General features: G+C 42.8%; 1 protein-coding gene across 1 annotated transcript in view; it reads left to right on the top strand.

Annotated features, from left to right (window-relative positions):
- LOC137658140 (coiled-coil domain-containing protein 130 homolog) overlaps nucleotides 1–12,755 on the top strand; it is a 31,054-nt gene that overhangs the window by 14,309 nt on the left and 3,990 nt on the right. The window contains exons 3-4 of the mRNA XM_068392824.1: nucleotides 1,255–1,366; nucleotides 5,528–5,620. Of these exons, the coding sequence (XP_068248925.1) occupies nucleotides 1,255–1,366; nucleotides 5,528–5,620 (205 nt within the window). The remainder of the gene's footprint in view (nucleotides 1–1,254; nucleotides 1,367–5,527; nucleotides 5,621–12,755) is intronic.

Raw genomic sequence — 12,755 nt, 5'->3', positions numbered from 1 at the left:
CTTTTAGAAAGGAAAGCTTTTCTTTGCCTCCCAACTAATTAGTCATCTGATAAAAGGGAAACAGACAAATATAATACTCAACTTGGAAGCAGGGATCTCTAAAACGTCGGACATCTTCCAAAAATAACACAAAGCACACGAGCAAAACAAAACACGTCTGACCAACGCAAGTGCTGAAGAGGAATGAGGAGGGGGGTTGGGAAGATGTAGGGGTAGAGATGGGGGTATGTCGATGAAGGAGAGGTCTAATTGGTGAGGGATCTATGGTCGTGGTTCAATCACGCCCCAGTTTTCTATACCGACACTCATTGAGTGAGCGAGCTAGGTTTATTCCTGGCATTCCATGCATCTCTTTTTCTCTGGTATTTTCAGCAATAATTATGTCTTAGAAATGGTGCTAGAGGAGCATTTTACTGGGCGACACAGGTCCCTCGCCCAGAATTAGATTTTTCCTTCGTCAAAATCCCTTTTGTATGCGGGCAAAAAGTACTATAGTACAGTATATAGTTTTTAAGCCTGTTATTTTCCTTCTTTTGCCTCTTATCATTATTTGTTCTGCATTTACTTCAGCTGGGAATATGTGCAGTGACATACTCTAAAGTGCCCGTACAGAGTTCTCTTTCACCTATCCATTTTTTTTTACTTTGTTCCAATTATCACCTATTAACAACTATCATTTAAGGGTAAACTTTTTTTGCCAAGGTGAAGTTTCTGTAATGAATTGTACATGGTGATTAATTACAATGATTAAAATTTAATTGAATGCCATACAATACTGGCTTGGGAGGCATAATTCAAGCACAGTATAAATGTTTGTATAATGTGGTACACGGAAGTCATTTTTAAAACATCAGTGTTGAATAAATACTATATACTGTATACCTATTTTACATAAATACTGTACTATATACTATTACTGTATAAGTATTTTACATAAATATTATAATTACCTATTTTATTCCTCGTAACTCTGGTAGAAGACAGTTTTGATTTACAGTACTGTAGTTTGTAGGTTCCCTCACGTGCTGAGATACTTACTTGCAGAATGACTCCAAATTTTCCTTGAAAGGTGAATAACAACTCTATGGTAATTCATCATACCATGTGATATAGTATACTGCTATATACTGTACAGTTGTAACATACTGTACAAAGATGTTTTGTATTTATGAATAAAATTTGATTTTTATTTTGTATGGAGTAAATTCTTTAAGTTTGAATTTTTCTGGAATAACTTTTGCCTTTGTATTTCAGATACAATGCAGAGAAGAAAAAAGTTGGGATGTATTACTCGACTCCTATTTATCAGTTCCGGATGAAATGCCATTTGTGCGACAACCATTTTGAAATAAAGACTGATCCAGCTGTAAGTACAATATTATGGCAGTTATTTTATTAAGCGTGCCACTTTTTTCATTTCATCTTTTGTTTAGCAATTAATGTACTATGTTAACAGTACAGTTCTAGGAGTTTACAAATGGAGAGCCAATAAAATGGGAAAGTTTTGCTAAAAAAAATGTAGACTTTATACTTTACTTATATTTTAATCATTGATGAAATTAGATGAATCAAAATAACCCGAAATCATTGATGATTATATCAATATCGAAACTGATAGACGAGAGCGATCATGAGTGGTAGGTAAATCAGTTGTTTGCAGATGAGACTGTACTGGTTGCAGAATTGGAAGAGAAGCTTGGTCGATTAGTGACAGAGTTTGGAAGGGTATTTGAGAGAAGGAAGTTAAGAGTTAATGTGGGTAAGAGTAAGGTTATGAGATGCACAAGAAAGGATGGTGGTGCTAGGTTGTATGTTATGTTGAATGGAGAGTTACTTGAGGAAGTAGATCAGTTTAAGTACTTGGGGTCTGCTGTTGCAGCAAATGGTGGAGTGGAAGCAGATGTACGTCAGAGAGGGAATGAAGGATGTAAAGTGTTGGGGACAGAGAAAGGATTGGTAAAGAATAGGGGGTTAGGAATGAATGCAAAGAGAGTTCTGTATGAGAAAGTGATTAAACCAACTGTGATGTATGGATCGGAGTTGTGGGGAATGAAAGTGATGGAGAGACAGAAATTGAATGTGTTCAAGATGAAGTGTCTGAGGAGTATGGCTGGTGTATCTCAATTAGATAGGGTTAGGAACAAAGTAGTGAGTGGATATGAATGTGTTTTGGAGGTTTGGCCTTGTAGAGAGAATGGAAAGTGGGTCTCCTGAAGAAGGTAATGAATGCAAGAGGTGATGGAAGAAGTACAGGAGGAAGGCCAAGGTTTGGGTGGATGGATAGAGTGAAGAAAGCTCTGGGTGATAGGAGGATAGATGTGAGAGAGGCAAGGGAGCATGCCAGACATAGGAATGAATGGTGAGCGATTGTGATGCAGTTCCGGTAGGCCTTGCTGCTTCCTCCAGTCGCCTTGGTGACCGCTGAGGTAGCAGCAGTAGAGGAAGGATTCAGCTAATGAAACTTCATTTGTGGTGGATAACAGCGAAGGGTGGGCTGTGGGGCCCTAGTAGTACCAGCCAAACTCGACTGAACCCCTCGTTAGACTGGGAGGAACGAAGAAAAAGTCCCTTTTGTTCCTTTTTTGATGTTGGCTACCCCCAAAAATTGGGGGAAGGGCCTTGGTAAATAGATAGACTACTGAAGGAAAGTAAGGCACCTTGTCTGTATGAAGACAAAGGCTGAATTCATTTGACAGGTAAAGGATTGGAACCACAGTAAGTGAACTGTTGGCATCTGTACTTTTCCTGTGCTTGTCATCAGTTATCTGTTAGTAGCTGGTTGTGCACATGTAAAATGTGAGTTTGAAAAAATTAAAATTTTAGCGAAAGCAAAACATTTGTTTAGTATTTTCAGTTTTGGGAACTAACTACTATACATCACATTAAGTGTGTACCATATTTTTTATATAGGTGCCGGCATAATTTCAAATGAAAATCTTGCTACTTTAGATGAAAAATGTCATTAGTGCAGCAATGTAGAAATATTGTTAGCAGGTGACTCATATCTGAGATAACTTTGGAGGAGAGAGATTAGTTATTGAGCAACTGAAGTGGCCATCTTAATAGTTACCATGACAACTATTTACTTCGAATAGATTAGATTTATGGATTTGAGCTAAAGTATCTAGCCTGGCACTTACTCAGGATGGTGCTTTGGCCATTCAAGTAAATTATCTACGAAAGGTTGGTATGCTCTCTAATTTTAGAAAATCTTCCATATATGATCTAAAATACCGGTATCATTCTTTGACTGTACAGTAATTGTACATCACTTACATTTCTAGTCATTCTCTAAAAGAAGAAGAATCTACACTGGCCATCTGATTTTGGTTCCAGAGGGGCCCTATTGTAAAAAAAAAAAAAAAAAACTCCATAACATGTGTGTTTTCTGATTTGAACAGACCTTATGATATTGCTCCCCTGAAACTTCATTTTCTTAATTACATCAGCCCAATAAAGCCCTTTTCTTTGCTAATGCAATGGGACTTTTTTCCTCTCATGCATTATAGGGATGAAATATCCCTGATTTGCTCATTCATAACTGCTAAGCTTTCTAAAGCCTGGTTTTGTGGTACAGTAATATGTAACCCTTGGAAATTATTTTTGGCCTTGCTGTAGGTATTTCCAATCTTAGTTTAGTAAAATATTTTATCTCATTTGCTGATATGAGTGAAGAAAGGTGTGAAGGTACAACTCGTAGACAGTGCTGTAACATAGTATCTCACGTTGATAGAGACTTCCATTTAATTCACAGCACAAAACATAAGCAAGTGTGTAATCCCAATTCAACTTGTGATGTGTAGGGACTAGTGGTCAGTGTCAATAAGCACGCTGTAAATTCAGAAAGATGGTTTTTTTTTCACCTTATTATTCTTGATTTACCCCTCTTTTGCTCCATTTACTTTATCAAGGCCTTCAGCTTCATGGCCTCCAGAGGCAAAAGCTCCAGAATGAAATGTTGTAATTTTGCTTTTTTCATTGTATTAACGCCGAGGGAATTTACAACCTACTAGATATTTTACCATATGCTTTATCTTCACCGCGTGAGGGGAGGGATTGCATTCCCCATCTTATCATGGTAAAATTCCTTCTTGTTGTTGTAAGTAAGTTCTTTCTACAAACTCTGAGGTAGATGTTGCATCATGCTCATATTATCAATTTGGGGATGAACACTGTCTAATTCTTGCTCTTGATGAGGTGAATCAGTTTTAGAAGTGATACTTAAATTGCATACTGGTAACTTTCAGAGAAGTACAAGTAGCGGGCATGGCAATCGTGCTTCAGTTCCCATTAGCTTGTATAAGGTATGTTGTAAAGGACCTGATGGCAGGATGCACATTAGTGCCATTATTGATCAGGGTACAGACATTGCAACACCTAATACAGTATATCAATGGAAAGTATACTTTCAGCTATTCTATCTCCTACTTTTAGAACTTTGAACTCTTTCATCCCTATACCTTAAGCTAAAAGTATACAACATACTGTCTTTAAGGTATACATATCATTGTGGTATATCATTAAAATTTTACAAAGCTCAAAGATTCTGATTCATCAAAATCTAGCTTGAATAATTATTTCAAAGAGTGACTTGCAGTGCAGTTATTTTCACGACTTGAAATCAAAACTCTCGCATACACCCAAGAATAGTGTATTTAGTCCCAAAGGTATGAGTTTCCAGTAGCTGTGCCAAGTTTAATCGTTTTGCTATTGGTGACAGTGTTCCCCCTTCTGTTTCTACTACTTCACATGATACATTTATTGTGAGTGGTTTCCCTATGTTTTTACTTTTAGAGTTTGAAGTACTCTGAAAGGTCTATTCATTCATATGCTTGCACTAACCATACATATGAACACTTTTAGTGAAGAGAGCTCTTCAGTACATCCATGCTTATCAGTTATGTATCTTTCATGCTACTCTCAATACAGTGCAGTTACTCTTGCCCTCACAATGAGGGTGTCAGTTGATGAGAATATACATACTATGCTTTCAGGAAGCTGCTTATTGTGTATCAGACTCCTTTACCCCCAGAGCTCTATATTTCTCAATAATGCTGCATCTAGTTGTACAAATACCTCTCACTTAGCAAGATTTTTTCTCGTTTAGACAGCCAATTTGGATTAATTTCCCTCTTTCAGAACACCTGAAAATGTAGATGACATACATATAGGTTATAGATTGTTATACAGTGATGGGTTTGTTAAAAAGAACAAAAAATTCTTGAACTTCAGTTATTTCCTTAAAATAATATATGTAAGATACCTTATTGAAAAATAATTTGATTAATGTTTGTCTGGTTTCTGTGAAAAATAGGCTTATAATTTCATTAACACTGATTTAGAAATAAAAATAATTTTCCTGTAAGGCACTATTCCAGCTGGTGAAATATGTGATTCTTTTATAAGATATGTGTGACTGGGTAAAATAATGCCCTTGTCTATTTCAAACCTGAAGAAAAATTATGAAATAAAAGACTTGTTAAAAAAGTGAGTGGTTAACTAAGTATTGTTTTTTTCATTTTATCAGAATTTGGATTATGAAATTGTAAGTGGTGCAAGGCGCCAGGAAAGAAGATGGGACCCGACAGATAATGAACAGATTGTTCCTGAAGACAAGGAGGTATGTTTATGAAATTTTGAAAACTTTGCTGTTTTAGTAAGTATTTTATGAATACTAATGCCTTTGGCTCATAACTACTGTATACAATAGTTAACCATAAGATCTTAAACTATGAATAGCATGTTTGTTGAACCTTGCTATGCACAAATTTAATTTTTCGCAGGAAGGTACAGAAATTCTATGAAGCAATGTTCATGGGTGTTTGCTCACAATAAAACACTAAATACATAAAGGCTTATATTGCTCAATGCAATTAAGGTTAATTCATATATATTTAATTGTGAATGCATCTGAATTGAACTCAAAATGGCATAAAGTTACATGAAACTAAATAGTGCATAGAATACTCGATTATATAACAGTGATAGTATAGCAAATTGATACTGATGTTGTATAAGAACTTTTTTATAGCTTTATAGGTATATATTTATTATATTTTGTACAGGATATCATCACAATTATCATGGGTTTCTAATAGTCATATAGAAAATTAGTATTTTTCCATTGTTTTGAGTCAATGCTGTGTAATAAAGTACTATGCAGTATATTGCTTGAGAGGCATATTTGTTCCCACTCTAACAAAGCCTATGTTATTGATGTGAATATTCTTTCGGCAAAACTGGAAGGTAGCCATTAGACTTTAAATGCGAGGTAGCAACCCTACCTAACGACTTGTAGTGGGTACGTAGGCACCCAGCCACCAATATCTACTCACGGTTCAGAGAACTATGTCACTTTTCTTTTGGCTGGTAGAGAAGGGATGTCTCCACTCTCTCCTCCTCAAGGCTTAGCCAGTTTGACTACTTACTTTACGCTCATGCTTCTTCTCTTTCAGGTGTGACTGCGCTTCTTTGATGCTCCCATGCGGACCTGTACTGGTCGTGAGGGTCACCCTTGTGGCACTGCCATGTCGTCGGTTGAGACCGACCCTGCCACTCTGTGTGCTCACCTTGCAGGGAGCGTCACTGTGAGTAGGGCTCGCCCTGTGACGAGTGTAGGGAGTAGCCTGCCTCCCAATGGGAAAGATTTGACCGTCACAGGAAGAAGAAGGCCAAGTGTAATCTTTCTCCACCAGGGTCTTCCGCTGGGGCAAAAAGACCACAAGCTTCTTCGTGCACGACTGGATCTCTTCCCGAAGCTCCTCCTCCCTTGCGCCTTCCTCCGGGGGAGATCGAGTTGGAGCGCAGACTGACTAACTCCATCCACTGGGGAACCATTCTCCCTTACAGATGTTTTGCAGGCGTGGCCGTCCCAATTGGGTTTCTGCTCCCCCTTCGAAGGAGGTGCTACAGCAGCAACTTCAGCGTGTTGCAAGGAGGAACCCTTCGCCAGAGGCTTCTACATCCTTTGCCCTGGACTTATACAAGATTCATCTTTCGTCCTCTCCTGGCCCTTCCAGGCGTGGACGAGGTGTTCACTCCCACTCACCCCTCCAACAGCCTCCTTCTGACGACGAGTCCTCTCGCCATCCTGGGACATCATCGTCACCTAACCCGCAGCCCTTTGTTTTTCCCCAGGGGAATGATTCCAGCTTGTGCGCCAACCTCCTGCTTGCTGCAGATGTAGATGACCTTCAAGTGGTCAGCGTTCCATTTGCTTGGCGATCGCAGCGACAAGACTCTCCATCTTCTCGTCCTCCTGGACGATCTTCTTTAAGACGTCGTTCGCGACGATCCGAAGATCATCTAAGAGATTGCAGGTCATCACGATCTCCCCGCTCTAACTCTAGAGCTTCACGCTCACAAGATCGCAGGTTATCATGGTCACGGTGCTCTTCATCTATAAAGTGTTCTCACTCTTGAGCTAAAAGCTCACAATCACAAGCTAAATGCTCACGATCAAGAGCTAAATGCTCTAGATCAAGGTCTGGACGCTCGCGTTCACGATCTTGATGCTTGCAATCACGAGGGCGGCGCTCATACAGTATTCACAAGGGCGGTGCTCACATTCACGAGGATGACGCTCACGTTCACGAGGATGACGCTCAGAATCACGAGAGCAATGCTCACGATCACGAGAGCAATGCTCACGATCACGAGGACGACGCTCTCGTTCACGAGGGCGACGCCCACGTTCACGAGGGCGACGCCCACGTTCACGAGGGCGACGCCCACGTTCACGAGGGCGACGCCCACGTTCACGAGGGCGACGCCCACGTTCACGAGGGCGACGCCCACGTTCACGAGGGCGACGCTCACGATCACGAGGGCGACGCTCACGATCACGAGGGCGACGCTCACAACGTCTAGGTGCTCACGATCGTAATTTAAGCGTTCCTCTTCACGAGGAAAACGTAGGCGCTCTTGTTCAACATCTATCCGGCGCTCTACAGCTCGAATTTCTCCATGACGAATTACGACCAGACAAGAAATTCTCAGTGGAGACCTCTTTTAGAAGCATCCTGTTAACCTAACCCCTGCGCCCTTCGTGGCCTAGGGCCCTTTACCTAAGTGATCGCCCACGCGACACTCACCAATGCGTTCCACCGCGGCGCAAAGCTCTCCAACGCTACGAGTTGCCCCAGTATTGAGGCCCCCATCTTTGCTTCTAGCTAGTGTTAGTGGTTCTCCAGTGCCACAGGTGCCCATTGGGCCTCTCCTTCTCAATTGTCGCCAGTTGTTCGTGTTCGTGAAACGGGCGCTTCTGCTTGTGAATCACACCCTTTAACGCGTAATTCACGCCATTGATGCGTGAATCTTCCAATTTCACACATGGATCGGCCGTTCTCCCCCGTACTTCACGAACTGAGGTCCCAAATTCATGAGCGATGTGGACCCAATACCTCCGCCAATGATCTCCACAGAAGTTACTTCTAGCAGTACAGTAGGCCGATTCCCTTCCCTGAAGGGTTTAAGGAACCCCCAAACAAATTTGCGGATGGATTCCCTTCCCTGAAGGGTTTAAGGAACCCCCAAACAAATTTGCGGATGTAACTATTTCTTCTGATCGGCCTTTTCGACCAATAAAAGAGGACCTCTTCATGCCCCAAAGACTCGCGAAGGAAACCCCAGACTTATCGAAGGGAGACGAGCTTCCTTCGTGGTATGACACTCTGGTGTCTAACCTGCAAAAGTCCTTGTTGGGATTAGGTCCTCTACCACCTCAGCCTTGACAGGCCCAGGCCAAGTTTCCTACGGAGAGTTCGGCGTCGGGGACTTCTCTCTCCGCGCTCCGTTTCGGGGCAAGCTCTAGAGCGACTCGCTCTAACTCCGGTTCGTGCAAGGGGCAGGCTTACCATCAAGCAGAAGACTAGGATAAAACGTGGCAATCCACCTCATGTGGACCTCATTGAACCCTGCACGAGTAGAGATTTTGGCTCGCCCAGGGAGATCTCCATCCATCCCTATCAGCCTCAACAGATAGAGATTGTTCCTCCAGACCAATGTCCAGTGTCCAAACCACCGACAGGATCAAATCCTCTATCCCTGAGACTAGAGTCTCAAAGGAACTGCGGGATCTTCCAGATCCTTCCATCCTGTAAGAGCATTTTCCTCCTCGGGGGGAGTCGAAAGACTTGAAGATGGTTCTGAAGAATGCTAGGGCAAGGGAATCTCAGAGACCGAAGATGGATAAAAGATTCCTTGAGGCGGGTCCCTCTCGAGACCTAGTTGATGACCTTGACCTACCCAAGGGTCCTATGGATGAGAGCTTGAAGGTAGATAGCTGCTTGGATATGGACGAGGAATACCTTCCAAGGGCAGCGAGTCCAAATTTCCACTCTGAACAAGAGCACATGGAGTTGGAGCATACAGGTCCTGGCTTGTATGAGGACCATCAAGAAGCTGGCTGATCCTGGTACTACCTCCCAGGAAGGTAAGGAAATGGTCCTGGACCAACTGTTTGGAACCCAAAGGACCCCTAAGACCAGTGCAGTCTTGCCCACGTCAAAGGGATGGACAGCAGCCAGGAGAGAAGCTATCTCCCAGAGAGCAGGAACTTCTAGTTCCTTGAGAGCCGGTTCCTCGTTGAGATCTCTTCAGCTTCCTTTCATACACCAAAGAAAGTACTACGAGATCAAGAATGAACCTCTTTCAACCCTGACTCTCGACCCCTCAGTAGAATTGCTTACCAGGGTCTTCCGACTCAAGACTCTTCGTTGAGAGCTTCGCTTTTGCCATCTGAGCTATTCAACATAGAAAGAGGAGCAAAATACGCCATTCAGGCTGCTCTTTGGCTTGACCTATGGTTAGGGTCGTTAGGCCATGTTGTGCGCTGTGAGGATCTGTCATACGAGTCCACAAGAAAGTCTCTGGAGTCTGTCTTTCCTTTTATCAAGTACCCGCACACTGGAGTTCCTATCGCACCACGCAGTCAACTTGTGGGCGAATGCCATCCTCAAGTGATGGGATACCGTAATTGGAAGATTCCACCGGCTAGTGCTAAAAGTGGAGATCACGTGCCTGAGAAACTCAACTCTCAAGGGATCCTCACTCTTCGATCCAGAAGAGATAGAGAGTGTAGCTGATAGGTGGAGAAAATCCTATTAGGATTTTCTACTCCACAGGCCCATGACTTGCCAATCCTACGGGAGGGCTCCTCAGCCTTCCAGGAATCAGTCCAGCACCTCTAATCTCTCGACTTCCAGGTTCTCTGGACTGTCGAAGGTGTCTAAGCATCCCTTTCAGGCCAAAGAGCAGAAAAGAAATAAGTCCTTCAGAGGAAAGAAAGGAGATGGGGGGAGTAGTTGAGGTAGCCGCTCCCGTTAGGGAGGGCAATCCTCACAACCGACCACCAGTGGGAGGATGCCTGCACACCTCTGGCAGAGGTTGCAGTTAATTCTAATAGTCAGGCCTTCTCCACCATGAGGCTCAATACTACACAGTACTCTAGAAGTTTTATTCCAGTTGTGACCAAGTTGTGGAATGATCTTCCTAATCGGGTTGTTGAATCAGTAGAACTTGAAAAGTTCAAACTCGCAGAAAATGTTTTTATGTTGATCCGGCTTATGTATGTCCTTTTATAGTTTATATATCAAATATCTGTTTTAATGTTGTTAATGTTTGTAAAATATTTTATTTAAATTTTTCATTACTTCTTAATTTATTTATTTCCTTATTTTCCTTTCCTCACTGGGCTATTTTTCCCTGTTGGAGCCCTTGGGCTCATAGCATCTTGCTTTTCCAACTAGGGTTGTAGCATAGCTAGTAATGATAATAATAATAACCCCTGGATGATCAAAGTGATCGGCGTAGGGTATTGCGTCCCATTCATTCCATCTCTCCCTCTGATTTGGCATCCAATTCCATTAAGCTTCTATACTAAGGGATCTGTAAAGGAGCTGGCCCCTTGGGCCCAAGTCCAGACCCTGCTGCAGAAGGACAGTCTCCAAGAGGTCCTAGAAGGGTCTCCAGGTTTCTACAATTGACTTTCTTGTGAAAAAGGCATCTGGAGGCTTAAGACCAATCATAGATCTCGTGCCCCCTGAACAAGTTTGTTCAACAGACTCTGTTCAGGATGAAGAGGGCAGACACGGTCATCCAGGCTGTAAGATCAAGGGATTTCATGTGTACATTGGATCTCCAGGACGTATACTTCCAGATCCCAATCCATCCAAGTTCAAGGAAGCATATTGGATTCATACCCGAGAACAAATGGCACTAGTTCAAAGTTCACAGCTTTGGTCTTGCGACAGCACCTCAGGTCTTTTCCAGGGTGTTCGTCCTAGTGTCTCTTGGGGTCACAAGAATGGCATTTGTCTCCTAAGATACCTTGACGATTGGCTGATTCTAGCAGACTCGCAGATGACCCTTCTTCATTACCGAGACATGCTTCTGGTGTTTTGCCAGGATCTGGGGATCATGATAAATCTCAATTAGTCATCACTGCTTCCATCTCAGAGACTGGTTTATCTCGGTATGATTATTGACACCAACCAACAAAGTTTTTCCATCAGATGATAGAGTACACAGGCTGATAGAAGTGGCAAAACCTTTCCTCAGACAGGAATATCTACCGGCCCGACAGTGGTTATGTCTCCAAGGCCATATAACCTCCTTACTTGGTCTAGTTCCTAATGGCCGCCTCAGGATCAAATCCCTGCAATAGTAGCTGAAGTCCATGTGGAACCAACACTGCAACTCCCTGGACATTCTAGTTCCTATTACACAGGACCAAGTGATGAACCTGCTATGGTGGGTGGTAGAGGAAAACCTCTGCAAAGGTCAGGATCTTCTTGTCCCTCCTTCAGACTTGTTGCTCTACACAGACGCATCAAAAGAAGGATGAGGGGGCCACTTGCTGCATCACACAGTCTCAGGCCTATGGTCTGAGCCTGAAAGGTGCCAGTACATACATCTCTTGGAGAGGAGAGCATCCTTTCTAGCTCTCCCTCAGTTCCAGTTGCTGACTGGCCACTCTGTGGTGTTGATGAACAACATCACTACAGTGGTGGCTTACACAAACAAGCAAGGCAGTACCTTTTTGCAGCTCTTAAGCCATCTTGCAGTAGAGATTCTACGAGGGTCAAAAGAACATTCGGTATCCCTATCAGCTCGCTTCATTCCAGGCAATAGGAATGTGCTCACAGACATTATGAGCAGAGCGACTAAGATAGTGGTCTCCAAATGGTCTTTGAATCCTCTGATAGCCAACAAAGTCCTTACCTTGTGGGGTTCCCCGATAGTGAACCTGTGCATGATGTCCCTAAACTTCAGGCTCCTGCTATACAGCTCCTCAGTTCCGGACCCTCAGGCTCTATGGCAGGATGCATTCCAACAGCAGTGGGACATCATCAATGTGTACGCCTTCCCCCATTTTGTCTGATAAGAAAAATGCTCAACAAGACCAGAGCATCCAACAACTTAAATGATGACCCTCATAGCTCTGCTATGACATCATGCAGAATAGTTCTCTGACCTTCTGCAACTTCGAGTAGATCTCCCGTGAGAACTACCTCCATGACCAGATCTACTCAAACAACCAGATGCAAACATCTTTCACAAGGCCGTCCTGTCTCTTCAGCTTCACGCCTGGAGACTATCCAGAATCTTCTCTCTCAGTGAGGCTTTTCGCAAAGAGAATATCTGGTTACTTGCGGAAATCTTATGCCTCTGTTGTATACCAGGCAGTGGACAGTCTTCTATGGTTGGTGTATTTGGAAGGGTATCTCTCCCCTCAATGCCCTTATTCCAGTGAT

The sequence above is a fragment of the Palaemon carinicauda genome, chromosome 19 (genome assembly GCF_036898095.1).
Source record: "Palaemon carinicauda isolate YSFRI2023 chromosome 19, ASM3689809v2, whole genome shotgun sequence".
Taxonomy (NCBI): domain Eukaryota; kingdom Metazoa; phylum Arthropoda; class Malacostraca; order Decapoda; family Palaemonidae; genus Palaemon; species Palaemon carinicauda.
The sequence above is the reverse complement of the archived record's forward strand: the minus strand, read 5'-3'. Positions and strand labels throughout refer to the sequence as shown.